Raw genomic sequence first — 27,927 nt, 5'->3', positions numbered from 1 at the left:
GCAAAGTCCCCTAAGGGTTGAAAGATGCAGAGAGAAGGGTTCCTGATGCAGGGATTTCTCCAATTTTCTGAAATCTTATGATACTCTGTTTGGTAAACAAGATTTGTTGAAGCATTTTTATATAAATGCTGAGGAACATTTTTTTTTTATAATATTCTACAGTCTGTTAAAGGATTGGAGAAACTATATAGACCTTGTTTAATTAGTAGACTTCTAAAACAATCCTTTGATTCTCCTTTTCCAGCACTTTCCTTCTTTCTGTTCCAAGGGAAACTGATCAGTGAATTCTCAGAATTAAACACAACCCTTCCTGCAGCTTTTTAAATGATGAATAAAAACAAGGAAGAAGTGAACCAGAAATGTATGAAAATGGACTCCAAAAAAGAATTTCCTGCTATGTCATGCAAACCCAATCCTTGATAATTCAAATGTGCACGTTTGCATAAAATAAAGGTTCAAAATATGCAGTCAAATGAGTTCAGTTCTGCAGTACCTTCTCTACAACACTTCTACTGTCTTGTGGTATTCTACTCAGGACAGCATTCCCTCACACATTTGACGGCACTCACAGCAGTCAACTGTGGCAGCAGCGGGTCATGTGATCTAGGTCTAAAATTATCCACCAGCTCTGAGGTCAGATTTCAGCAACATGGAGGACGGTTGGGCAGCCACAAGGTGAGAGCTACAGGGGATGTCCTACTCGGGCTGAAGTTGAATGTGGTCAGGACCAACTGGACTTCTCTGCATCTTCATCTTAGTTCATCTACTGTTGTGCTTGTTCTCTCCAAAGGCAAAATGGCTATACGGCAAGGTTACCGGCTGAAGCCACTTTAACCAAACAGTAATCAATTGTGCCAAAAGGGATGGTCAGAGAGGCAGAGTTGCAGCTCACAGGTCAGAGGTAATTTAAACTGTGAGCGCTGTAACATTAAGACAGGAAGTGGCTGCCATGGTGGGCGTGGTGGCATATAGCTCCGTGAGCTCCATCAAAGCTCTGTGGGAGACCCGGATCCGGAGGAGCAAGGAGGAGGAGCAGAAAAGAACAGCCAGGGGTGGGGCCCCAGGAAGGTAAGGATTGTCATACTCACGTAGGGGCTCTCCTCATTGGTTAAAACAGCAGTAACAGAAACCTTTTTACAAAATCAGAACCAGATCAGAGCCTGGAATTGAAACCCATGGACTCTGACAAGGTCTTGAGCCAGGAGCAGAACTTGTGGAGACCCATAAACCTGCTTGTTTTAACAGATTAATATACAACATAATTACTAAAATGCTGCCCGATTCGACTTCTGATTCAACACATATATGTAAAATGCCAACATACTTGTCAATATACCATTCAGAGATCAACCACGCTGGTGATTAAATAATGGTGAAAATTTAATTTTATGATTTTTTTGGGAGGGGGGGGGGTCTACTGGTTATTTTGAGAGACACCAGATTTAATTGTTAAGGCTGTTCATGAACACCCAGAAACTGGCTTTGATCCTGGGTTCTGGGTCTGACTTTGTTCTGGTTCAGACTCAGTGTTGGGGTCTGGGAGGATCGTGCTATTCTGGCTCGCTTGAAGCAGAAACTGCAGACTGAAGATGGACGATTAATTCTTCGAATTGAACAGGAAGAGTGGAAGGTAACCCCCCCCACCAGCCTGATCTAGGTTGGAAATAAGCTATAACTTGGATATTCTTCCTGTTCAGTCTTTGCCAGGGTGTCTGATCCACCTCAGTCAGGTCCAGGAGTGGCAGATCCACAGAACTGGACTGCAGAAGATTCCTCATTTTATTCCCAGCTTCCAGAACCTCCTGGTCCTCGATTTGTCCCGTAATTCCATTACAGAGATCCCAAAACAAATCGGTAAGTTCAGCATGTTTCCTTATGACTGATGTTTCAGTGTAGTGCAGAATTGTTCTAGGATAGTCCTGGGACAGAATAGGAGACTGGCTCAGTCTATGTTTAGACATGTGTTCTGGTTCTGGTCTCAGGTGAGCTGACTCGGCTGAAAGAACTGCTGCTGAGCTACAACAGAATCCAGTCTGTTCCTGAAGAGTTGGGTGGATGTGAGAGTCTGGAGAGACTAGAATTGTCTATGAACCGGGACCTTAGTGAGCTTCCAGACCAGGTAGAAGTCCAGACCAGCTTGCTGATGTTAATCAGTACTTTCCTGAGTGTCCAGAAGAAGCCCGAAGAACTACTGTATTTCAAACCCAGATTTGGGTCTAAACTTCATGTAGATCCCTTTAAAGAAACATGAAACTGATTTGAAGATATATGTCAAGGAAAGTTTTAATATATCCAAGTTGAATCCAACTTACGGCTCCACCATAATGTGTTTTTAAACAAAACCAGACGTTTTTTCCTGGCATGAACACAAAGTAGCAAACAGACTAGGAACCAAACCTGAATCTGAATCCTGGTGTGATCTCTGACCCCAGTTTAGGAACCTGACACGGTTGCAGCACCTGGATCTGTCCATGAACTGCTTCAGCTTCATACCAGACTGCATAGTTGCACTACCGGCACTTGAATGGCTTGATATTGGGGGTAACTGCCTGCAGCACTTACCTGAGGACATACACAAGTAGTATGAAGTAGTAGTATGAAGCACAAACTGAGCTCCTCCCCTTTGCAAATCAGCCAATGAACAGTGAGACATTGTTGTCCTCAGAATGGAGAACTTGCACACGTTGTGGTTGCAGAGGAATGACCTTGAGAAACTTCCAGACAACATCAGCCGGATGGCAAGCCTGGACACATTGGTGCTGAGTAGCAATAGACTCAGAGACATCCCACCCCTGATGGAGGACATGTCCAACCTCAGGTCAGTCTGTCCATTGTAGGGTCCGTTCATACTCTGGGGTTGGGGTCAGTATGCCTGTCCATCTATGTCTTTGGTCGGTCGACATGTTCAACATCAGGACAGACCATTCATCGTCAGCTCAGCACATCACCTGTCCCTCTATCCCAGGGGTCGGGAACCTTTTTGGCCAAGAGAGCCATAAACGCCACATATTTTTAAATGTAATTTCGAAAGAGCCATACAATAATGTAGCGTCTCTTTCCCACACTGAGGCACTGATACTTAACCTCTTTTAAGGTTCTTTATTCTGGTTACTGCAGACCGCAACGAACGCCGTACAATTAATTCTGCAGCTCCTGAATCTCTCCTGTCGACACGAGACAAGAGCGCTTCTCCCAACTTTATATTCACCTGCTCCCGCTCCAGCCCTCCCATTTCCCTTATTCGGCCCATAGCTGAACCCCATTGGTCCAAACTACCTAACAACCACCTGAGCGACAGAACTGAGAGCCAATCAGATCTCTGCTTGATGCGCTTTAAGAACTCCAGAACTTTTAACGCGGCCCAACAGCCAAGTTAAACTCAGTCCGCGACAATATGTTTAAAACTAATTAAACAAGTGAATGTGTGCATTTGATTTAATTTCAACATTTTTAAAGAACAATAAGTCTGTGGGTTCTTTTTTATAACATCGTTATGCTGTTGCTAATAAATGATGAGTATTTCTCGTGGTAGTTTTGCTGATGGTTTAGTCCGGTTGATCCCTGGTGAGTTTCTGCTTCACGCAGGCGTTGAGACTTTAAACGTGATCTTAGGTCTGAATGTTCTGTAGATGTGACAAAGACTGATCACATGCAGACGGGGAGACAAACACACACTCACACGCTGCAGTGAGTGACGGGCAACGGGTTTTACGTTTTTACAATCCCTGCGCGATTCACCTGCAGCCTGTGCCCACAACTCCACCTTCCTCACACATCCCGTCCCCGCAACTGCGCGCTCTTTCTCAGAGACGGGAGCGCGCAGTTTTGGGCACGGCAATTCACAGGTTTCCAGCTGGTACAAACTCTGTGAAATAATATATAATAGTAACTGATAGTGCTGGTGTAGATTTTGTTCTCCAAGCACCGCTACTACTGCGCGCCTCTGGCATAGCATCGCGCCAGACAAGGACTGGTCTAATGAAAAAAAAAAAAAAAGAATAATTAAAGATTTGTCTGCGAGCCACATGTGACCATCAAAAGAGCCATATATGGCTCGCGAGCCATAGGTTCCCGACCCCTGCTCTATCCTGACTTTACTATCTCCAAATAGACCTGAGATCGGCTGTCTATCCTCAGCTCAGATCAATCCATCCATTCTTTAATCAGTCTGTCTAAATGTAGGTCAGTCTAGCTGTCCAGCCTCAAGTTAGTTTACCTTTCTATACTCATTTTTCTGTTCATATTCAAGTCATTAAGTCCATCCTCAGGTCTTCTTGTCCCTCCACTGTCATGTTTATCTATCCAACCTCAGCTCAATAAATAGAACTTCAGGTCAAGGTGTGTGCCCTTGATTCAGTTTGTCCATCAGTCCTTGCAGCCACAGATAAGCTGTCTATCCTGAGCCCCATCTCTTTATCAGTCCATTCTCAGTTCACTCTTTCCTTAAGTTAGTATGCATGTCCATTGTTGCGTCAGTCCATCTGTCTTTCCTCCATCTATCCACCCTCAGGTCAGTTCACGTCGGTTCAAAGTTTATCGGTCTCTGTATCCTCAGGTCTGTCCATCTATCCTCAGGTTTGTGAATTTCCGGGACAACCCCTTAACTCTGGACCTGACTCTTCCTCCAAGAAAGAGAACAGAAGATGACGAGGGTGAAGACGACAGGGAGATGTTTGGACGAGAGTTCATGCAAATGTACATCCAGGAATCCAGAAAGAGAGCTTTTGCTGCGCTCAACATGCACCGCGTCAACCGTTAGTATCAACGCCACAATACCAGACATTGGAACTCCTAACACTGGACTGGACCCTAACAGAAGCTGTGGACACTAACACAGTGTGAAGCATGACCTCCTAATCGGATCACTGACATCTTTACCCACTTTGAAGCTAACCTGGTTTGTTTTTCTGGGAGGAAAATCTGAGCTGAAACATATTTTTTTCTTTAAATATTTCAGAGACAAATGAGGACTCATGAAGGTACAGAACCCAACTGGCCTCAGTTCTTTTGGGGATTTTTGTTCTGGATCGCAGCAGAACTCTTTCTTGGTTTCTGAAAGCTGCTCTAGAAATCAACTTTTATTGTGTTAGAGGACTCAGAAGACAAACCTGTTAGAGACCGTTTTAGCCTCACACTTTGTTGAAGCTCAAAGCTCCTCATAACCAGAACAAACTGGTTTGGACCTTTTAATTTATCAGAAGACTGAAACTGCAGAAGTGAGAAAGTAAAAAGCTATTTTATAAAACATTTGCACCTTCAAAAAAAAAAAATCAGGTCTCCTCCTCTGGATCTGTGTATTGATCTCTGATCAGCCCCTTAATTAAACCTCTTCAGAACGGACATATTTCCTTTGTGACAGAGCATCAGCTGGAGGAGGAAGATGGGACAGCAGTAAGTAAAACGTTCTCCAGCGTAACGCCTTGGTCTGTGTAACAGGTCAATCTGCTGCTGAAGCCTTGGCTTTTTAGGAAGTGACATCTGCCGCTGTCGATCAGACGTTTGCAGAGACGGCCGATCTTCTCTCGCTCCACCGCAGACAAGAACCTGCAGACAATCGCAACAACAAACTGATAGCTACTGCACATAAGTACTTTTTAGATGGGTTGGGGTTAGCATCATTTACTTGTTCATGGTGTCCGTTTCATCCAAGGGTTCGTGTTCCTCTTCTGCTCTTTCCTGATTGGTCGAATGATGTGACGAATAGTCCTGATTGGCAGCTCGAACTCCACATGTGGCCCAGCTGGACATGCGGCAAAAGGCGGAGAACTCTGCGGCTCCAAGTCCTCTTTCCAAGAAGAACTGCCTTCCCACAAAGTGACGCCACTCGCAGCGATGGTGGCAGCACAACGCCACCGCCAGGCCAAGCACAGGACTGACGCTGGCGCCAGAACAAGCACCAGAATCACCTGGGGTCGCTTCTGCTGCTGGTTCAGATGGCTTGAGGCGTTTTTGGGGCGGCTCAGTCTCTGGGTCTCTTAATCTGGATGTTTCCAACAAACATCTCAGAGCCAAGTCTGAGGACAGAACCAAACTGGGTCAGAACTTCTCTTTATTGTATTTCTGAACAGTTTAAGGTTTAACTTCTGCATTTCAGTTAAATGTGTATTTTGTGTATCATTGCCGACTGTAAGGAAATGTTTGTCTATCATCACTATGAGGCACAAGTTTGGAGGTCAGGGACGTCTGTTATGTCATCATGTTCTCGTCTGCGAGTCAGGGCTCCAGACTAACTTTTTTCAGTAGGAGCACAGTGGCCCCCAACTGAAAATTTTATGGCCACAACCAGAAAATTTAGGGGCGCATACCGTAAATCAACATGCTAACCAAATCTACCAATTTCCACTGTATTACTAATAAATACTTTAATAATAAATGCAGAAATTACAATGTGCTGTTTCAGATTCAGTGTCACATTTTATTCTGCACTTTTGAAGATGCAACAAGAAGGTAAACTGACAGCAGCATCGCTGTCATGACAGTACAAATAAGTAAAGAAAACAGATGGAAATTTATCTTGGTGACACCAAATAGGTGCAGCCAAGATGCACAATAAGTGTGTTTGAGATCACCCAGGTGAACTCAACGCTGCGCAGATCACCTGGTGTGTGACATATATTTTTGTTTTTGCTCCAACATCAACTGTCAATCATCACAAAAATATCGCGAGAAAGGGGTGGGAGCAAGGGGCAAACCTACCCGGACACAGCTGGAAGCTGAACTGACTGAAAGCTGCCCTACAGACTACAAAACAATGCATTATGGGACATGTGTCCTGATGGTTTTTGTAGTGGAGTGATTAATTAAAATAATTTAAAATACCAATTCATTAAAAAAGGTTACATACATCACAAAACATTAAAATAATCATAAAATATATAATAACACAGATCACACTAAGGGGGAGAAGAATATTAAAACTAAACTGAATGTTAAGGACAACTCCAATTTCCTGTTCTCCTTCAGTCTTGCTGCAGATTCGCTTTCATCTCACAGCCCCCCCGCCTGGTCTCCCCAACGATCCAGGCGAGGTGCCGGTTCATCTCAAACACGTCTATCGTTGCATTTTCCCCACGTATTTTCAGTGTGTCTAAAACTAATGTTGTTTTTGCTCGAGCGTGTTTAAAGTTCAAGCCCCATTAGCTGTCACGCATGTAGGTGTGGGACATTTATTCTCCTCAGCTGACCCGACTCCCGCGGGACGGGAGCGGTGTGCTGCCGTAACGGCCGTGCATAACCGTTTGATGCACCGCCGTAACCGTAACCAAAACCTAAACCTTCCTCCGGGTCTGTGTGACCCAGAGAAAAGTTCAGCACGGACTGCATGTATTTAGAAAATTACGAGCGAATAGATATGTTCTAAAGGAAAGTAAGGAACTCCTTAATGTGGTCCGGGGAGGGAGGGGGCTGTCAGGTGTCCTGCTTTCAAGCCCTGTCATTGTCACGCCCCCCCAAGAGTCATATATCCCACTGTGATTGGTTGCTTTGTCAGCTCCGTGCACGACAATGAAAAAGTGTCATTCATACAAACTGGCGGGCTGCAGTAACATTAAACCTTCATATTAAGGCGGGGACCGCAAAATATCATCTTGGGGGCCGCAAATAGCCCGCGGGCCGCGAGTTTGAGACCCCTGCTGTACGCTCTGGCACTGGTACACTAGCCGCAGGTCGGAAGAACGAATCAATAGTTCGCTTGCTCATAGCTCAGACGCACATATCAGGTTGTGATATTTGTCTCCGTTTCCTTCCCACAGAGGTTTACGCGCACTCGATTATCTCTAGGCCCCTCCCCCTACACGCATTTTAGCCACTCACAGTGACTTTCCCTATTCTTCTCACATGCAGTGGCCACCTCACACACAGGCATCACGCGAGAGTGTACATGCTCGCGTTTCATGAGTATGTGCGCAAGTGTGTGTGTCTGCCAGCGTGCGTGTGCGCTCGCGTCTCATAGATTATTTCATTGATCACTGACGTGCCCCTTCCACGTTTAATGTATAAAAAAAATACGTAGGGTGGGGGAGGCAAATTTACTGGTCGCGCATGTGCGACTGGATATAAAATTCAGTCGCACACTCTCAAATTTTGGTCGCAAAATGCGACCAAATGGTCGCCGTCTGGAGCCCTGCGAGTGTATCTGTTAGGAGTCGTTAGCAGCTGTCCACTAAAAAAATAAGCTCTTTAACTTTTTTTACTCCATAGATTTATGCCAAAAGATCAACAAAGGTTGCTGCCACTGTGAACTTTTCCTTTCAAGTTAATTCACTGGTGGAGAAGCAAAGCTTAGCAGTGAAGAAGAGAGTGGTTCATGGTTTCGGGTGGAGGGCTGTCAGCTTTTTAGAGCTCACCGGTAGCTGCACCACACAAATGCTTGCCAACTCCAACCAAAGGAAACTTCTTGTCCTGCAACAGGGGAACTTTACCTGTAAAACAGTCAGAGCAGAACATCAACCCCCCTGGATAAACTCAACTAAAAGCAGCACATGCACAGGTCCAGTTCTTACTCAGGTCCAGGTGCTCTATGTCCACTTGGAGCCTTTCAAACTGAACTCCAGCATCCTGGTGTTTCCCATCCACCTGAAACAAACCAAGGCCACCAGAGAATTTTTAAAACATTCGTCAGTCACTGATTCTGAAAGTGTAGATATATTTGTATAAATGTAGATGGGACTTCATCTTTGACATTTTTTTTTACAACATTACAGAAGAGAGCTGAGGAAAGAGAAGACATTTTAAGGATTCTGATTTTTCCTTTAGTCTTCTCTAGGGATGGGTATCGTGAAGGTTTTAACGGTACTACTACTCTTATTGATACAGCTTATCTATCCAGTATTTTAACGATACTCTTATCGATACTTTTTGGTACTTTTTTGTGCACACAAATAGCCAGACAGAACTCTCCTCTTCAGCAAGAATAGTGAAATTAATATCATCATTAATTAACAGAAAATTGACTGACTTGGCGAGTTAAATATGGCAGATAACGTTTATATCTTGTGGGACAATTTTTTTTTAACTTTTCCAGTACCGATAGCAGAACCGTTGAGGTCAGATCTTAACGATACTGCGGTCTTGAAGAATGTTGCCCCGGGGTTCGTTCAATACCAGGGCTCAGTACCCATCCCTAGTTTTCTCCAGAATCCACAGACAAGCTCTGCTGAGTTTACTGAAGTCCATTACAGTGATCTTGCCTTCTGGTTCTGGAAAATTCTGAAGGCTGGAGGACGTTCTGTACCTTGAATCGGATGCTGCTGCGCTCCACCAGCAGCAGCTGTAGATCCTCGCTGCCCTTCAGATCCCCGTTGTTCTTCAGGGCTTCGTGGATCCAATGAGAAAGTTTCCCCCGACCCGCACCGAACTCCACAAAGCACCGCCCCCTTCGAAGGAGACCCAGCTCGTCCAGGTGACCTAAAATGGAGGCCTGAAGACAACTGCAGGGTCAGACGGGAGCAGGTTCCTGAGGTCTTTGTGAAGCCTTTGAGAACTCCTTTGATACACACGGTGCAATGTCTCCCCCCTCAACCCCATTTACAGTCTCATAAAGCTGTGTGCGCCCCATGTCTGAGGTTCCCTGAGTGCAGCATGACGTGACATTCATGAGGTGATTATATTGCTGAACAATCGATGATGTCACAGACCCAGAGCAGGCAGACCTGAACCAGTCAGTGAGGAATTGTTGTTCAGTGACACAGCGGGTGGAATCAGTGAATTTAAGAGTATTACTCTAAATGTTAGTAAAGTCAACTTTTTGTTTTGTCAGGATGATGCGCTGGATTCTGATTGGCTAAGGTGGACAGGTGTTTCTGGGTTTCTTTTATACCTGCTGCTTCAGGTGTTTGTGGGCAGGGTCCCCATTCTTTGGGTTAACAAGTTCTTCCTGGAGGGCGGGATGAGACAGGAAGTTGTCCTCCACCTCACACTGCAGTCCTAAACAACAAAAACCATGAGAATAATGAAAGCCCACAGCAGATGTTGCAGTTTGGCGGCTTTGATTGGTTGATTGGTTACAGTTTTGGTTCAGAGATGTTGGGTTAAAACCAAATGGTAGACTCCATCATACACATCTTGGAGGTCCATCAGAAGATTTCATTCATATTAACCAAAACAAAGCTGAGCCTCTGTCTACTTCGTGTAAAACTAATTGGCCAGGAGGCAGAGTTTCTACACGAGAAGCTCTCAAACTGTTTCCATGGTGGATTCCCTTTGAGTGGAACATCTACCAAATGCACAACCTGGAAAGCGTTTGCTGAACCTGAAGTCATGCGCTGACACCTGGAGGGTTGGTGTTTGAAGAAAAGAAGACTCACCTTCTGAGGCCTTCTTAAGCTTCTCCAGAAGAAGCTCCAATTCTGACCAGCTGCGTTCTGACAGACTCACCTGTGCACAAACCCATCATTATTATTACTACCATCATCATCATATTCATCATCAGAACCATTACCACGCTGCAGGTAAGTTCTTACCTGTGGAAGTCCTTCATCGCCATCATCTGGACCTGCATTGATGTTCTCCACATAATAAATCTGAAAGAGGGTTGGACTGTCAGATAAATTAATGATGTACAGTATGGATGAATGTGACTTATTAGATCGGTGAGTGGCAGTGAGAGATAAAGAGAGAGAGAGAGAGATTTAAATATACATATATATATATATATACAGTACAGACCAAAGGTTGGGACACACCTTCTCATTCAAAGATTTTTCTTTATTTTTATGACTATGAAAATTGTAGATTCAAACTGAAGGCATCAAAACTGTGAATTAACACATGTGGAATTATATACAAAACAAAAAAGTGTGAAACAACTGAAAAGGTCATATTCTAGGTTCTTCATAGTAGCCACCTTTGCTTTGATTCCTGCTTTGCACACTCTTGACATTCTCTGGATGAACTTCAAGAGGTAGTCACCTGAAATGTTTTTCACTTCACAGGTGTGCCCTGTCAGGTTCAATACGTGCGATTTCTAGCCTTATAAATGGGGTTGGGACCATCAGTTGTGTTGAGCAGAAGTCAGGTGTTGGTCCTACTGAATAGACTGTTAGAATTTGTATTGTGCCAAGAAAAAAGCAGCTAAATACAGAAGAACGAGTGTTCATCATTACTTTAAGAAATGAAGGGCAGTCAGTCCGAAAAATTGGGAAAACTTTGAAAGTGTCTCCAAGTGCAGTCACAAAACCATCAAGAGCTACAAAGAAACTGGCTCACATGCGGACCACCTTAGGAAAGGAAGACCCAGAATCACCTCTGGTGCAGAGGATAAGTCCATCCGAGTCACCGGCCTCAGAAATGGCAGGTTAACAGCAGCTCAGATCAGAGAGCAGCTCAATGGCTCACAGAGTTCTAGCAGCAGACACATCTCTACAACAACTGTTTATTCCATCTTGTTTGCGTTTAGTTGGACCATCATTTGTTTTTCAACAGGACAATGACCCCAAACACACCTCCAGGCTGTGGAAGGGCTGTTTGACCAAGAAGGAGAGTGATGGGGGGCTGCACCAGATGACCTGGCCTCCACAGTCACCAGACCTGAACCCAATTGAGATGGTTCTGGGTGATCTGGACCGCAGATGGAAGACAAAAGGACCAACAAGAGCTAAGCATCTGGGGAAAGACTGTGGAAAACCATTTCATGTGACGACCTCTAGAAGCTCATCAAGAGAATGTCAAGAGTGTGCAAAGCAGGAATCAAAGCAAAAGGTGGCTACTTTGAAGAACCTACAAAATGACATCATTTTAGTTGTTTCACACTTTTTGTTATGTTTATAATTCCACATGTTTTAATTCATAGTTTTGATGCCTTCAGTATGAATCTACAATTTTCATAGTCATGAAAATAAAGAAAACTCTTTGAATAAGAAGGCATGTCCCAACTTCTGGTCTGTAATGTATATTGCAGTTTTGTGTACTTTTTTTTTTTTTTTACAGCAAACTGTGTCTTGCGTCCTGATTGGCTGTACACATTGTCAATCAATCTCCTCTGTGGCCTGTCTCTTGTACAGAAATTGCTCAGCTCTAAAAATTGACATAAACCTTCAATCGCGATCAGATCTTTGTCTTCCTTTTATAATACTAGACTTATTTTTCAATGAAGACTTGAAGTTTTAGAATTTAAACAAGAGTAAAAAGTGTGAAAATGTTCACGTCTGTCTAACAAAAGTGTATAAAATACTTTGCGGATGGATTAACACATATTGTAGGTTATTTTTAGAACGTAACCCCCTAGCAATGAATATATAAACAAACAAATATATGTATAAATGTATATAAATGCAAGGATAGATATGTAGGTGGATGGACGAATAAATACATGTGTGGGATGAACAAAATGGATGGGTGGATGGACGGAAACAGGGATAGATAAATGGATGCATCTGAGAATGGCTAAAAAGACGGATGGATGAATGTACGAGTAAGCGATAGATGAATAGATAAATGGGTAAGTGGACTGATAAATTGATGAATGGACAGAGAAAGATTTGGATGGGTGATGGACTGGTGGGACAGTTGAGAAAAAACAGATGGATGATAGATGGGTAATAAATAGAAAAATGATTAAATGTGTTTATAGATGGATGTAAAGATGGAGGACTGAATCCTACAGGTTTGGGTTTCTGTCTGGAGTTGCATTTCTTCAGGTGTTTCTCCAATTTGTCTTCGGCCACAGTGCTATGAAAAGACAAAAATCATTTTCAGACTTTTTGATCCGATATTCAGTCAAAATCGTCAATACCGTCCTCTCTCTCGCATCAAGTAACAGATCTACAGCTTGATTGATAAATAAAGCCTAAACTCTCACTGTTTGGGATCCAGAGGACAGATGATCCTCCTGCTGCTTCCTCCCTCCGCCTGGAAACAGATGACAGATTTATGACATCACAGATTGTCAGTATTGAGGGGCCACGGAAGTAGCACTAATTTTTTATCCCAGCATGCCTTTGTTTACACTCTCTTCTGTTAACTCATAGCTCCTCACAACCCCAAGTTAAAATTAGTGCAACAGAAAATAGGTCTTCAGTTCCCACTTCCAACACCAACTCTTTTCACTTTTTTAAATGGAGCTCTAACAGCAGATTATTTCATTTTAAAGAAAAAAATAGTGGCCATTTAAAAGCTATTGGATCTTTTTTTAAAGGGTCTGTTGAGGAAGAACCAACATATTCAACAAGTCAGTTTAGAGTAACAAATTCAGTCCAAATGACGTCTTCAGTCAGCAAAAAGTTTTGAGCATATCTGAAATTTGGCCTGCTGCAGTCTACTTATGGCAACAAAAGAAAAGTTGCTGGGCTGTAAAGATTTTTGGGCTGATACACAAAAAAAAAGAAACTACAATGAAAATCCCCTTTTGATACAAAGAGCAGTATGCAGCACGTCACTGATGGCTCAGCTGCAGCTGTTGACGGTACCTTCCTGCTGTTACCTCATACTGCTGCTGCTTCATTGTAGGGAGCCAAATCAGGGTCATAAAGATTGGAAACCCGTCCCGACTACAGTTGGGTAAACAGTGGACGGTCCTTCTCTGGGCCCATGGAGCTGGAGCGATCACGATCACTATGCTGGCTCCCGGGAGGCGAGCTGGCGGCCAGACAGAGAGCCGCTGCAGGATGAGGAGCCAGCCTGCTCGGGTCTCCAGACTTCTTCATGATATTTTTCTAGTTTTCATCGAGAGGATAATAAAAAGGTCCCCTGATTTTATTCTTGTTTTTATTTTTACTCTCTGGTTAATGCGGGACAGCAAGCCTTCAAATTCATTCAGCTTAAATCATTTAAATCTCTGCTTTCCTCTGTCTCTTCTGGTGTGCCCCAAGGTTATGTCCTTGGTCCTCTTCTTTTCATTACTCATCTTTTACCCCTTGGCAATATTTTCTGTAAATTTAATATAAATGTTTATTTTTTCTGGATGACACCCTGCTCTATGTATCAAGCAAAGCTGAGTCCTCTCTTCCACCCTCCTCCCTCCCCTCCTGTCTGTCTGAAATCAGAAACTGGTTCACCTTAAACTCTCTCAAACTCAATAGTGATAAAACCGAGCTACTTCTCGTCGGTTCCAAGTCCACCCTTTCCAAAGCCACAAGTTTTACTCTTTCACTGATCTTCCTCCTCCCTGCAGGTGAAGAGTCTGGGTGTCACCCAGGATAGTTCTTTATCTTTTCAGTTCCATTTTAATAACATTGCTCGGTCTGCCCATTTCCATTTACGTAACATTAATTGCCTACACTCCTCCCTCACCATCCGCTCTAATTCTATTTTGGTCCACAGTCAGTAATTCCCTCCTCTTTGGTCTCCCTAAAACAAACCTCAATAAGCTTCAACTTAGACTTAGGCAGCAAAACTGGTCCAGAACTCAGCAGCCTGCATCACCTCCAGAACCTCCTCCTTCAGTCATATCACCCAGATTCTCCACCAGCTGCACTGGCTTCCCATAACCTCCAGAATCAAACTCCTGCTGTTTACCTTTAAGGCCCTCCATAACCTGACTCCTTATCTTACCAACCTACCGTACTCCATTAAAAAACAAAACCTCTGTTCTCTTCTGTCCTCCTCCGTTCAGCTCTCTGTTCCTCCGGCCCGACTCGTTACCATGGGAAGCTGAGCACCTTCAGCTGCTCGGCTCCCAAACTCTGGAATTCCCTCCCTCCGGATCTCCTTAACATTGACCCTTTACGTTCAAAACAAAAAAAGAAAAAAACTCAAAAATCATCTGTTTACTTCTGCCATCTCATCTAGATTCACTTTTGATTTTCTGTCAATTTCTATTTCTTGCACATTTAATGTTTATTTTTGACAGATCAGGGAGCTTGTTCATGCAGATGCACTCGTGGGCATTTGTGATCATTTCATTGACAGCGATTTAAAAAGGAGAAATACTCACAAATGCAATAATGAAGTGATTTCTTACTACATTTCTTTCATAAGAAAAACGTCACACATTTTGAAAACTCTAAAAACACGATTTGGGGGGCAGTTTGACACACATAAGGACTCATTCACGGCATGCTGGTGTTTTTTGTTCCATTTTGATGCAATTTTGTAGTCTGGCCAATAGATGTGACTAGTTTCAGTGTGTCAAATGCTTCACAACCCTGAACCACTTCAATACAATTAGATTCATTTGGGTTCAGAAAGCTTTGGTGTCTCCATCACTAGTAACGTGTGCCAAGAGTGGCTGTGGGCTGCGTGCAGACCCTGAACGCACCCTAAAGCCTTTCTTACAGTTTTACCGTAAAAGTTAAAATATTAATGCAAAAACTTTTGCAGTTCAGCTGCTGTACTAGCGTGGCAGCGATAAGCTGCAGGTACTGTCCTCTGGTGAGAGTGAAAACTGAATTAAAGCCACGTGATTGTCCGCTTGCCTTCTCCCACCACGCGCCTCGCCAAATCCTAGCGTCAGCACGTGAACTCACCGCGTTCGCATGTTCCCCGCAGAAGCGCTGTCCCTTCCCCACCATCATCTTACAGAAACGTTTCTTCCTCTCCAGGAAGAAGTTACATCTGTTGGGAAGCGGGGACGCCATGACGGACATGATGAGCGCGCCGCCGACGCCGCGTTCACGTGCTTAAATGCAGGAAGACCGGGCAAAAAAGCAAAAGTTTACTGTAAACTAGCAGTTTCACCCATTTTAAAAAACACGAAACTGACGCCACATCCGTTTGTGACGTTATTTATGTAGTTAATGTAATTTAGACATTGAATTTTAGATTTAGCAGCAAATACCCCAGTTTTTAGCTCCATAGCAATATTTGAACCGGTTCATTCTTTTCTTAATAATTGGTATCCAAAGTGTTTTCTGTTCAGAAGTCCAACAGCTTTGAAGTTTGGTCTCTTATCTTGGTTAGTTTTAAGTTGTGCTAAATGCTCAACCTGTGATTGGTCAGCTTGACTCATATCTCATCCCTGATTGGTTGTTTCATGGGTCTCGCATCGCCGCAGTCCCGCCTCCGGTCCCAGCGCAGCCGGATGACGTCAGGAGTGGACAGTCCATGATGGCGGCGGAGCGGGGTGGCGGTCCCGGTTCTTCTGGGCCTGATTACTCGGTTCTGGTGGTGGTGGGAGCGCTGCAGACCGCCGACCTACTGGAGCGGCTGTTGAGGCAAGTGGAGGCAGGTGAGTGAATGCTAGACCACAGCAGAACCGAGCCACTGCCGAACTACACGGAGGAAGTCCGCAGGCCCTTCACAATAAAAGCCGACCCAACTAACTAAGTCCTCTGTTTAGTCCTACGCGAGAAACCACCCGAATGAGTACGTTTGAAAATACAGACACATACTTTATGAAAAAAAAAATCTAGTTATTCGTTATTGTTAACACGTCTGTTTTCTTTTTCTGAAGTGATTGCTTTGTTTCCTGTTCAGTTTAGACATGTCTTGTCAAGATGAAAGTCTTCTCACTGGTCTACTGCATAGATCTGGTATCTGATTCAACCCTGATAACATGCAAAACGCTGTGGTCAAAAAAACTTTATGGGCTGAATTATTTGGTTTACTCCACTTAATCCTTATTTTGAAATTCTGTTCCGCCGGATGTTGTTTTGGAAATGTTACGTTTTGCAAGAGGAAAGTTCCAATAATCCGGACACTTTAGTGAAAAAAGAATCACTTTTAATCAGACATCAAAACGTTCAAAATTTGCCTCTTAGTTTTGGGCGGGACTATTGACGTGGAGTAAGCCTGCCACCACTTCCCATCATCCATCTGTTTACACTCCCCTGTGTAGGTGACCCTCACACCCCTAACTTAATATTACCAGTGCAACAATAACAGTATTGGAGCTATCCAGTTGTACAGTTGTGATCCAGATTCCAGCTCAGACAGAGGAAAACAAAGACGGACATGGATCCATTTGTCTGACAGTGGATGCATCAGAATAGAACAGAGCAGTAGCTTTTTCAAACTTCTCATATGTGTTCTCCATCATGAGAAAATGTTGCAAGGACATGTTAAAAACACAAAAAAATACCATTTCATTGTACCAGATTGGCACAAGTCCAGTTTGTGTCAGGCAGACGTGGAACCGGACCGTTTCTACCAACACGGACACAAACTTCAGATGAGAAGGTTGTTGAGGCTCCATCACACAGAGGAAGTTGAACTGCGACACATCAGCAACTTCCTGTTTGCTGAGGAAGTGGCTCATCTGCTATAGATAGGAAAAACTAAGCTGGTGTCCGTCTGACTGAAACGGATTGATCGGAACAGCGTGAGCAGTTTATTTTCAACTTTCTTAACTGCTTTGTTGCTTTGAGACTCAGCAGCATCATCATCATCATCATCATCATCATCATCATCATCGACTTCATGGTCTGCATTTAGAAACTTCTCTCTTTTGTGATAGAGGTACGACTCTCACTGACCGTTGCATCGCTCCGACTGTGCATCAGCGTACGACCCCTGATCTGCCAGGAAGTGAGGACATCTCAGAGCCTCTGCAGTGGTTTTGGACAAAAAGCTGGCTTCTGTGTTTAATCTGAAAAGTTTGACCCGTGGGTTGTGTGTGTTTGTGTGTGGGGTTGGATCTTCTCATTGTGGTTCTTGAATTGTATCAAGCATTTTGGGTCATCCAATCACGGCTTACTGGCAGAGGGGAGACGGGTATTGGAGACGGAGGCTGATGGTAGATCAGGCAGATCTGTGCCGTGGTGTTAGCCATCAATCCTGAATTTGTCTGCAGTGAATTCAGAGGAAGACCTCTGCCTGAAAGAGACTCCTTCCTTATTTCGTTTTCACGTTGCAGACTTCACATTTTAGTTTTCAACCACATTGCTGAGCTCATACATTTCTCAAAATCTCCCTGATGACTTCTGGTTCTCAAGAAAAACTTATCAAAGCTCTAAAAGTGACTTAAACCAGAACCTCTTAGAAACACTTTTGAAATTTGGCTGAATAAAAATAGATTTGTGGGTCATGTGATCACATCAGAGCTGCTCAGCTCTACCTTCTGCTTCTGAATGTCAGTAGACCTCCGTAAAAATGGCAGATTTGACCCTGAAGCGTTTTTTGACCTTTGTTCAAATCCCAACAAGCTGTAGTGTTTTCCTGCGAAAACACTACAGCTTCAGCTTCAGCTTCCTGTCTGCAACAAAGTTGCAGTCAGAGTGTAGAAATGTGGATGTTTTGTTCAAGTTTGACATTAGATTGTTGTGTTGTTGGGGGTCATAGATTGCAAGTAAAAAATACTGTCAACAGACCAGAAACACATGCGTGTGTGCTTAAGCGTCATCTTCCTGTCTGCGCACAGAAATGAACACATCAAAAGCTAAAGCATGGTTGTAAAATGTGTTTTTATGATGCTTACGTCAACATTGGGAGTTGGGTCATCTAGACCCACTAGACAGTGCTCTGAACCTTTTTTCTTCAATGATTTGTGATCTTCACTGGTGTCCATGGATTACATGAAATCTTTCCACCTTTATCCACCTTTGTCATGGTAGGGAGAACACGTCAATGTAAGGGTGGGGTCATCTAAGATAGCACAAGGGTTAACGTTTCTCTAATACTCATAGCTGCAAACCATTGCGAGGCCTCTTTCTGTCCAGCCTCCTTTCATCTGGTCTGGTTTGATTTCACACGGCGCTTTAATCACACATTTCCCCCGACTGAAGCAAACAAAGCGTCAATTCTCCACCAAAGCGCTGAACAAAAGGAGTGAAAGGTCAAATCACATGATTGTTTTAATTGATTCAGTCTTGATCATTCTATGAAGGCCAGATGAGCTCAACTTTATTTTGAGGAAACAAAGAGCGTCAGTGGAGAGGAAAAATGGAAGATGTGGAAGCAGCAGAAGAACCAAACTCAGCGAGGCTTCCTGTTTGCTAAGAGGGCAGCAAGAGACTGACAAAAAGGAACAAAGTCAGATATATTAAGTTATAGCAGTAACACAGACCTATAGAGCTCTGGTCTTCTTAACAACGGCATCTGTGTGTATTTGTCTCTGCTGCGGTTCACTTCACTGTGAATCCAGAGGGACTTTCAGTCAACCAGAGAAACCAAACCAGGACTTTTCAATTCAAGAACTGCCCACCTCTGTCCAATCACAGGCCAGATGTGTACTTTTCCAGTGCTGGACTGGAAGCAGCTGTAGAGGCTCATGGCCTTCCATCCATTTTCCAAACCCACTTAATCCCTTTCAGGGCTGCTGGAGCCTATCCCCACCACTTTCAGGCGAGGGCTGGACAGACCCCTGGTTGGTCGGTCCATTCCAGGGCGTCTGTGTCTTCAATCCAAAACAATTCAGGGGTCTGAACAGTAACTTGTGTTGTTGTGTTGATCAGGCTGTGTTTGTGTTGCAGGTGTGCGTTGTTGGCCCGTTGATCTGAATGTTTCTGTTCTGGATCAGCAGCTGAAGCTCTTCGTGTCCAGACATTCGGCGCTCCTGTCAGCAGATGTTACAGGTGAGAACTGAAGTTCTTCACATCTGCAGGGTTTCGGTTCGGCACATAAGAGACCTGGACTGAGTTTGAAATTATCCATAGAAAAGGGTTCCGGCTCCGACCAAACAAAGTCAATTCAGTCGCCATTTTTTTTTGCCAAACAGACTTCGCCATGTCTGGACAAGATGACTTCAGTCTGAGTCACGGTTTCTATGACAACCACTCTCGTCAATCAGGAGTGAACGTGTCGTAAAGCCACACCCCTACCATTGAAAGTGGGGTCGATGAAATCTGTCAAATGTTTTTAGCTTTCAACGAGAGACCACCTACTTTTCTTGAGGCATCTGATTGGTCAGTTTATAACTGGCACTACGGCAAAAATGCCATGATCATGAAATATGATTAACAAGAACACGTTAAAAATGGTTATAGCTGAATAACAGCTGTTTATTTCTCTGTAGAAGTTTGTGGCATTTTGGAGCCACCTTGGAGCCAGCGGGTACTTCCTGTTTGGAACAGCAGGGGGGAGGAGTCACTAAGTCCAGTTCTCATATACAGTCAATGGTTTTGCTCACCCTCTCTAGAGGATCTGAGGGCTTTAGAACCTCCTCTGTTCACCTGTAGATCAGTGATGCAGATCTTTCATAGATTTCCCAAGAACCTTCTAGCAATAGTGGATATTTTCTAAAGGCAGCTTTAGTCAACTTCACAGAGCTTCAGAGAACGCGTGTGTGCGCCTGTGTGTTTGTTAGTGTGTTTTTTTTTTTGTCACAGACAGCTGGTTGTGTGGATTCTGTCAGCTGAGACTCTGCTGATCAGCCCGCATGAACACATGTTGGGTTTTTCCTGATATTTCCTGGGGATGGAGGGATTCTTTAATTTGTGACCCCCCCCCCACACACACACACAATCTACACACAGACTTACATCAAAAGGATTCTTGATCACATTCAAACTCGATAAGGCAACAAACAGGGAGCTTTGCTTCCACTTATGACCCAGTCTGGACTGAAGATTTTGCAGGCTGTCCCCCCCCACCCCCACCCCCACACACACACCACCACCTCTGCTGCCCTGAAGGGGTGGTTACTTTCTCCTGATGGTCACGGCTGCCTGTGGCGTTTGCTCCTGCAGGCCAGCGGACTCTGCAGCACAGCGGGGACGTCCTGGACACGCAGATCGTGGTGAATCCCGCTCACAGCTTCGTCTGCTCAGAGGTGAGAGACGGAACGCTTGACGCCACGAGCATCAAGAGTCTGAGGTCACTTCCTGGGCGTCTCACGGCTGCTTGTGTGTCTGTGCGCCCTCAGGTGCGGCGCCTGGTTTGCAGCCCGTCCCGACACAAACTGCTGGTTCTGGCCGGTCAGTGCTTGGAGGTCAGCGGCGATATCGTGTTGCAGCAGGGCAGCTTCTCCTTTAACGACTTCATCCACATTTTTGCTGACGAGGAGGTAAGTTCCAAAATCCAGGCCGCTGCTCTGATCAGCCCAAGCCTGGAGGCATGTCCTCCCCCCTGAACTGTGAGATCGGGCCCCCCAGGATCATCACTTTGGGGGTCAGATTCAGCACACTCAGGCTCCTTTAAAACCCACCAGGTGCTCCGATGCGATTAGGTGAACCGCTCCGAGGTTACAGACGGCGTCCAGAGGGCGGTCCAGCGAACTGTGGCGCTGTACGGATCTGCTTTGATCGTTGGGGCGTTTTTCAAAACTATGGTGTCAAGTTATGTGACACCTCATGCTGGAAAACATGTCAGCGTAAAACCACGTTACAAACCAAACATCAAACTGCTTTTTTATGAATCAACTAAACTCTGATGATGGTGATCTCACTCGTGTTGATTGCTGTGAGGAGGTCTTTAATGCTAACCTGCAGTGGAGCTCAAACCATTGAGATTTGTTTCTCACGTTTCCGAGCTTCATAATTTGATGTACTTTTTCCCCGGTCTGACGCCAAATCCATTGGAAGGCTACACTGCTAAACACCATCTTTAGCTGTTATTTCTGTTAGAACTGAGAGAACTCATGAGCCATGTCGGCACAAAGAATCGAGGATATAAACGCTGTCTGATTGGTTAGACTGATGACGTACATGATGAAGCCTTTAGGAATGATTGGCGGGGACCGTTTTAAGGCAGGCGTGTCATAATCCAGCGTCCAGCATGTTTTCCAACCCACCTGCTATTGAAGCTCTTTATTGGCTTGACACGCCTGATCCAGGTAATCAACAGCAGATGAGGCAGGGTTTCAGGAAAACCAGCAGGAGGCCGGCCCCCGAGGCCCGCAGTTTGACACCCCCGGTTTAAGGGGTTGGTCTTTTTACCAGACTGAGAGTTATCGCCTAAAGTTGCAGCTAAATGGTGGTAGAGCCATTCTTATCAAAGTGTCTTGAATAGAAATCACAAATAAAAAGTATTTTATGCTCTCTCATATTCCTAACTACTCCGTGTGAAACCTGGTTCTGTTTGGATGAAAACTGAGCTGATATCCTGGCGATGGTAAATGTTTTTAAACCAACTTTCCACAGCCCCTTATGTTATTGTCTCCTCTTTCCTTGTTTGTTGTCGTGAACTGTTGTGTGGGTTGAGCTGCTCTGTGGGGGATCAAACGCACTGTAATACCTCTTTGTTGGCAGGTGGGGGAGCTGCTGAGCTCTGCAGACCCATCCAGAAAGGCCACCCTCACTCTCAGCGGTCCAGAGTTTGGTCTTTGGACAGATTCCGCCCTGCGCAGAAACAACTTGCAGGATTTCATAAGCATCCAGATCAACCCGCCCCCCTCCCTCCCAGAGATGGAAGGTCTGCAAGAGTTCACGGAATATCTGTCTGAGTCCCTGGAGCCCCAGTCTCCCTTCGACCTTCTGGAGCCCCCCAGCACCGTTGGATTCCTGAAACTCTCTCGACCCTGCTGCTACATCTTCCCTGGAGGAAGAGGCGACTCTGCCTTCTTTGCTGTAAACGGTTTTAACATCCTGGTGAATGGCGGTTCGGATCCACGCTCCTGCTTCTGGAAGCTTGTCCGGCACCTGGACAGAATCGACTCCGTGCTCCTGACTCACGTGGGCGTGGACAATCTGCCCGGGGTGAACAACCTGCTGCTGAGGAAGGTCCATGAGAAAGATCTGGAAGCTGCTGGATCTCACACCGAGGAGGACTGGATGAAAAACCTGATCTCCCCTGAGGTCGGTGTGGTTTTCCTCAACGCCTCAGAGAGTCTAGAGTCCATCCAGCCGGATCTCCACCAGCTGAGAAGTTGTGACCAGGCAGCGTTGACTCTGCAGCTTCTGAAGAGACTGTCAATCAAACCCGAACCACTGAGTCGGCCCGACAGACCAAGCGCCGATGCTGTGGTCTTGTTTCAGAAAATGGGGGTCGGCCGCCTGGAGCTGTACGTGCTGAACCCCGTCAGCGGCAGTAAAGAGCTTGAAGCCTTCATGCAGCTTTGGCCAAACAGTGGCTCCAATGCCTCAGAGCTTCCTCTATCGTGCCTTGTTTCCATGTGTGCTTTGTTGGTCTGGCACCCATTCTGTCCTCAGGAGAAGATTGTCCGGGTTCTTTTTCCCGGGTGCACGCCCCAGGCCAAAATTCTGGAAGGACTTGAAAAAGTCAAACATCTGGAATTCCTTAAATACCCCTCTGTGTGCCTGAAGGACCTAGAAGCCTTCAAATCCGAGAGGCAGCTAAAGCACGCAGGGAGCCGGGAAAGCCTTAAGTCCTCGTCCAAGGACGTCAGACCAGGCAGTGCCTTACAGAAAGAAAAACCCGGGCGAGTGGAGGCCATTAAGCAAGACGCCAAAGGAAAGGCCAGGGCGGTTCACGAAAATGCAACGAAGGAAAGACTGGATGCAGAAGTAAAGCCCAAAACAAAAGATGCAGATGTTAAATCCAAGCCTGCAAAACCTGCTGAAAAGCTTCCTCCAAACAAAAATGTCCCTAAAGACATGAAGAAGGATGAGAAAAGCCCCCTCCCCGCTGTAAAGAAGGAGGAGGTCAGAGAGAAGAAGAAAGAAAACTCCAAAAAAGAACTCCTAAACACAAAACCAAAGAAAGAACTCAAATCCGAACCAAAGAAAGAGACCAAAAAAGATGTGAAAGCAGAGGAGAAGAAACCCCCAAAGTCAGCTGGGAAAGAAGTGAAAAGACCCACGAGCACCGAGCTGAAGAGGGGTTCAAGCAGAACTGGGATCGTGAAGAAGGACACTCCTCTTCCAAAGAAAGACATTTCCAACAAAGCAACTAAAACAAAGTCGGACTCAAAGGAGCAGGATTCGTCTAAAGCATCAGCGCCGGAGAACCCGGCAGGTGGGTTTGATAGAGTGGAGGATGAGTCTGGGCAGAACCTAAAGGTCCAGGCCAACGGCAACCAGCTGCCAGCAGCTGAGAGTCCAGAGAGGTTCCAGTCTGCCTCTTCAGCTCTCACTAAAACCCCAAAGGGTGATCTTAGTGTAAACTTTGACCTTACTCCACATCAGCCAGCAGAGGGACCACAAGCCAGGGGAGATGCTAGTCCGAGCTCAGAAGACAAAGACTCTGCTCCCAACAGTGCTGGACACACCCCGTTCCATCAGTCCTCTGCGGACGACTTCCAGGGTTTTGGGGAAGACAGCAGCTTTGACGCTAGAGGCTCCAGTCTGGGATTTGAGGATTACAACCAGGCCGGTTCCTGTAGGACCTCAGACCTGAGCTCCCTGAGGGAGGGTCCAGAAAACTCCACATCTTCTCACGAGAAGCAGTCCACCCTTCTCACGCTGAGCCCTCTCAGGGACATGATGCCGGACTCCTCTCCCACCATGACGTCGATGCCGGCGGAAGTCGGCTCGCCTCACTCCACAGAAGTTGACGAGTCTCTCTCTGCTTCTTCGGAACAAGCGGTGGCGCCCCCCTTCTACACCAACGGGCACACCAGCGACCCGGACTGCAGCGGGGACGGGGCTCCCCCTCTCAAGTCTGCCCTCAAGAGGTGCTGCGGTAATAGCTCAGAGGAGCATATCCACGGGGTTTCGGACCTGACCTCCGGTGTCCCACATGACGTTGACCTGTGCCTGGTGTCCCCATGCGAGTTCCACCATCCCAGAACTGAGAGCCAGCAGCAGTACGTGAGTCCGGGCCTGGCCGCGGGCCTCTCCCCGGAGCCGTCGCACGACAACAACTCCCACGAGCAGAGCAGCAGCGACGCCCCTTCAGCTGACAGCCAAGAAACCCCGCCCACATCTGTTAGCGAGTCCCTCCCGACAGCAACAGACTCAGACGTCCCCCCGGCCTCAGAAGACTGTCCCTCCACCACCGCAGATTTGGAGTCTGACGACGACTCCAGTAGCTTCTTCCATCCTGGTCAGTCACTTGACAATTCCAGTTCAGTCTCCCACTCAAGGGCGGGGCAGCTTTCCTCCCACAACCCCCCGCCAGCCCCGCTCAAAGACCTGCCCCCGCTACCTCCCCAGCCCAGAGCCTGTATGACGGACCCCGAGGCGGACAAGAGCCTGAAGGCCCCGGCTGGCAGAAAGAAACCCCTGCAGAGGACTGCCTCAGGGGGGTCTTCGGTCCAGAGCAGCAGATCCAGGGCCAGTTCCTCCCTCGGGGGGAAGACGGCCCCCGCCCTCGACACCAGGTCCTCATCTCGCAATTTGCTCGGGGGACCTAGAGGTGGACCTGCAAAACCAGCATCCACCGGTGAGATTTAGTTTGAAATCCCTACCTGCATTTTGCCCCCCCTCCCCCCCCCTGAAATAAGTTCTTTTGAGTTCCAGGTTCCAGGGCTGCTGGTTCTGAGGGTTCTGTTGCGTACGTGGACCTAGCCTACCTGCCGTCATCCAGTGCTTCCTCTACTGTGGACTCAGACTTCTTCAGTCGCCTGCGCTCCTCCTACTACATCATAAGCGGAGAGGATCCTGCAAAGGAAGCGTCCATGAGGAGCATCCTGGACGCCCTGCTGGAGGCAAAGGGCAGCTGGCCCGACGTTCAGGTGGGTAGAACCGGCCTTACTTTCCTACCGTCTTCCAGCCGGATTCCTCATAATCTCCTTGACACTCAGGTGACCCTCATCCCGACCTTTGACTCGCTGGCGATGCACGAGTGGTACCAGGAGTCACACGAGCAGCAGAGGCAGCTGCTGGTCACCGTGCTGGGCAGCAACAGCACTGTGGCCATGCAGGAGGAAACCTTCCCAGCATGCAAAGTGGAGTTCTGAGCCCAAGCCCCACCCAGCTGCCCTCTGACCTCCTGCAGGGGGAGGGGTTTCTCTATTTAGTGAGCATGCTTCATTAGAAACCTTGAATTCTCCCCTCGCCTGTGTGACATCATAGTGCCTTCAGGATCCACACCTTCAGCTCACCTGAAGCAAAGGTACAAACCCTTCCACGACTGATCCTGACCATCGATGGACCGACTGAAACATTCAGACAGAAACACCTGGTGACAGACAGGTGTGTTCTGCAGCACGCATCCTTTAGCCTGACAGCTATCTCTGCAATCAGTTTCAGGGCAGAAGTATTTTGTTTTATTTTATTTTAACGTAGTTTTAAATGTGAATTTTATTATTAGTCCAGGTTTGAGTCAATAATTACCTCTTGATGAAGCTTCCGCTTTAATGACGTCAGTCAAGCTTGCAAAAAAAAACCTCCAAGCCAGTTCACCGTCTCCACAACGGTGACTCCGCCCCCCCCAGAATAATTTGAAGACGCCATCAAAAGTTCCTGCCAAACCAGACAGTATTTCCTAAAAACACAGTGAAACGGACATTTGCTCTTGACCGGTGTTTGCATCACATCGCCATAGCAACCACAGAGAGGCCAGTCCTGTCCGCCGGTCTGAACCCGAGCGTTCTTTCGCCGTCCAGGTTCATAGATTTGCATTCTGATCAAACACTACCCATGATGCTTTGTGGCGCTAAAACCACAGCTCCGGGATGCTTTTCAGGACCTTTTCAATCAGTTCCCGAGTGATCGGGTCATCTTCACAACCTCTGGGAATATGCCGAGCATCGTCCATTCAAACAGGCGTGTCCGTGGATTTCAGTGCACGACAGCTTGTGTTCAACTGCAGTCAGTATGAAGAAATCTTACTGAAAAAAATCATCGGTAAAGATTCAGGGGACAATTTTTAGTTTAGAAACTTGCTTGAATTTTGTTTAAAAGCTTAAATACACCCGAAAACAAAACAGAGAAGCGAAAAGCTGCGGCTGAACTTAAGAATGGTTTTGTTTATCCTGCATCCAAAAAAATCTGACTGCTCATAATTTCCTAAATTTTCTCCTAAAATAAATAGCTACTAAATTAAGCAGCTGTTGAAACAGTTAAAAACAGATTAATTTAAATAAGTAATTTAACAAAATGTTGAATTTTTCTTTATTTTGAAAGAAAATAAGGTGAAGCAGTTTCATTTAATTCTGCAGGTGAATTGGGGGGGGGGGGGGGGGGGAATGCACGGCAGCAGCAAAGCAGCTAAATGGAATAAAGTAATGCTCTCTTTGCTTAACTAAATATTAAATTACGTAAAAAAGATTTAGAACACAAGAGCTGAAGACTGCTAAAAACAAGCCTGACTTTTTGGAAAAGAAAATGTTCACAGCTGAAAAGAAAACACTTTAAAAAAAATCAAAGAATGTTATTCAGCAGAAAAGAAAGCAAACAAAACTGAGAATTGTTCATGCTTAAAATAGCTAAATTTGTGTTTAAACAACTGAAAAGAAAATTAATAATATGACAAGTAATAATTGGCTTGGAAAAAGGAGACTTCACTATGGTAGAGTAACAGTAGAACATAAATGACTGAAAAAGGAGAACAAATGATATGTGCTATAAACATGCAGAGAGAAGTTCAGGAAGGTGAAAACAGAACGATTATTGAGTTTTGTCAGGAAAGAAAGGTCCAGTGATGCAAGAATTTATGAAAGGAGGTTATCAGAGGCTAAAATGGGATGAAAAGGGGGGGCAGATGTGTTCTCTCAGAGATCCACCGTGGAGTTAAAGGTTTGGTTTAGGGGGACTCTGGAAAGTAAAAACCTGGAAGGGGTACAGGAAGTTTGAGGTTTGACTCTTTAGTCTGAGCGCCTCCTCCTCATGGGACATTTCAGTTGTGCTGTGGTTTATTTTTTTAGAAAGCAGAGTATCTTCAGGTTGCTGCCTCACGAGGCTCCAAACTGATGTTGATGCTGCAGGCAATGCATGCTGGGAGTCGTAGTCTTGTTGGAGCTTTTAAAGCTGCAGGACCAATCATTTCAAGGTATTTATTATTGTATTCACTTCTTCCAAAGTGTCCTTCTAAAACCCAACTGTTCCAACCACTTCAAGATGGAGAACGGTAAATCTAAATGACATGCAAGCACCTGCACTTCCTAAATCTGATGTGGTGTCTTCCAGACGTGCAGTTACAGCCGTCTCCCCACATTCTGTTGGGCTTTGAAACACAAACCGTTCGAAGCAGCTCAACGTTCTGAACGCTGAGAGGCTTCAGGATTCCAGAGCTCAAATGTTTTTCTGAGCCACATTACGACACACAGATACACAAAACACACGTGTATGCAACACTAATGACACCCTTTCAAAATAAAAAGCACTTGTTCAACAA

The 27,927-nt window shown here is 45.6% G+C and overlaps 3 protein-coding genes across 6 annotated transcripts; 2 read left to right on the top strand and 1 right to left on the bottom strand.

Annotated features, from left to right (window-relative positions):
- The first annotated feature begins 535 nt into the window (after nucleotides 1-535).
- Nucleotides 536-6,387, top strand: lrrc39 (leucine rich repeat containing 39). 2 transcript variants are annotated; one of them, XM_004067809.5, is made up of 9 exons: nucleotides 536-675; nucleotides 791-1,068; nucleotides 1,522-1,630; nucleotides 1,698-1,854; nucleotides 1,983-2,119; nucleotides 2,433-2,578; nucleotides 2,666-2,818; nucleotides 4,576-4,754; nucleotides 4,958-6,387. In XM_004067809.5, the coding sequence occupies exons 2-9, from the start codon at nucleotides 950-952 to the stop codon at nucleotides 4,975-4,977; spliced, it is 1,020 nt and encodes a 339-aa protein (XP_004067857.2). In that variant the 5' UTR covers nucleotides 536-675; nucleotides 791-949; the 3' UTR covers nucleotides 4,978-6,387. The 2 variants fall into 2 exon arrangements, with proteins under 2 accessions (XP_004067857.2, XP_078801826.1); XM_078945700.1 differs by lacking the exon at nucleotides 4,958-6,387 and having other exon boundaries at nucleotides 4,556-4,719.
- On the bottom strand, nucleotides 5,061-15,994 carry trmt13 (tRNA methyltransferase 13). 2 transcript variants are annotated; one of them, XM_004067656.5, is made up of 12 exons: nucleotides 15,713-15,852; nucleotides 15,402-15,553; nucleotides 12,797-12,846; nucleotides 12,600-12,666; nucleotides 10,461-10,520; nucleotides 10,305-10,374; nucleotides 9,818-9,924; nucleotides 9,233-9,418; nucleotides 8,502-8,574; nucleotides 8,346-8,420; nucleotides 5,624-6,014; nucleotides 5,061-5,544 (listed from the first exon to the last, which is right to left on the bottom strand). In XM_004067656.5, exons 1-12 carry the CDS (start codon nucleotides 15,750-15,752, stop codon nucleotides 5,364-5,366), a joined length of 1,452 nt encoding a protein of 483 aa, XP_004067704.2. In that variant the 5' UTR covers nucleotides 15,753-15,852; the 3' UTR covers nucleotides 5,061-5,363. The 2 variants fall into 2 exon arrangements, with proteins under 2 accessions (XP_004067704.2, XP_020557867.1); XM_020702208.3 differs by lacking the exons at nucleotides 15,402-15,553; nucleotides 15,713-15,852 and adding an exon at nucleotides 15,860-15,994.
- map1sa (microtubule-associated protein 1Sa) lies at nucleotides 15,916-27,927 on the top strand. Of its 2 annotated transcripts, none has more exons than XM_004067808.5 (7): nucleotides 15,916-16,102; nucleotides 19,284-19,385; nucleotides 20,499-20,581; nucleotides 20,675-20,815; nucleotides 21,999-25,032; nucleotides 25,110-25,324; nucleotides 25,394-27,927. In XM_004067808.5, the coding sequence occupies exons 1-7, from the start codon at nucleotides 15,979-15,981 to the stop codon at nucleotides 25,547-25,549; spliced, it is 3,855 nt and encodes a 1,284-aa protein (XP_004067856.2). In that variant the 5' UTR covers nucleotides 15,916-15,978; the 3' UTR covers nucleotides 25,550-27,927. The 2 variants fall into 2 exon arrangements, with proteins under 2 accessions (XP_004067856.2, XP_078801819.1); XM_078945693.1 differs by having other exon boundaries at nucleotides 15,951-16,088.

This window comes from Oryzias latipes, chromosome 4, assembly GCF_053564925.1.
Source record: "Oryzias latipes strain Hd-rR chromosome 4, Olatipes_Hd-rR_3.1".
Classification (NCBI taxonomy): Eukaryota; Metazoa; Chordata; class Actinopteri; order Beloniformes; family Adrianichthyidae; genus Oryzias; species Oryzias latipes.
This window is presented reverse-complemented; position numbering and strand designations above follow the sequence as displayed.

Coding starts and splice junctions, on each gene's coding strand:
- lrrc39 (XM_004067809.5), top strand. CDS start 950: ATGGTGGGCGTGGTGGCATATAGCTCCGTGAGCTCCATCAAAGCTCTG. Junction 2,120..2,432: donor TTAGTGAGCTTCCAGACCAG/GTAGAAGTCCAG, acceptor CTCTGACCCCAG/TTTAGGAACCTGACACGGTT. Junction 2,819..4,575: donor GAGGACATGTCCAACCTCAG/GTCAGTCTGTCC, acceptor ATCTATCCTCAG/GTTTGTGAATTTCCGGGACA.
- map1sa (XM_004067808.5), top strand. CDS start 15,979: ATGATGGCGGCGGAGCGGGGTGGCGGTCCCGGTTCTTCTGGGCCTGAT. Junction 20,816..21,998: donor ACATTTTTGCTGACGAGGAG/GTAAGTTCCAAA, acceptor CTTTGTTGGCAG/GTGGGGGAGCTGCTGAGCTC. Junction 25,325..25,393: donor GCAGCTGGCCCGACGTTCAG/GTGGGTAGAACC, acceptor CTTGACACTCAG/GTGACCCTCATCCCGACCTT.
- trmt13 (XM_004067656.5), bottom strand. CDS start 15,752: ATGAACCGGTTCAAATATTGCTATGGAGCTAAAAACTGGG. Junction 12,667..12,796: donor TGTCCTCTGGATCCCAAACA/GTGAGAGTTTAG, acceptor GTCTTTTCATAG/CACTGTGGCCGAAGACAAAT. Junction 5,545..5,623: donor GAAACGGACACCATGAACAA/GTAAATGATGCT, acceptor GATTGTCTGCAG/GTTCTTGTCTGCGGTGGAGC.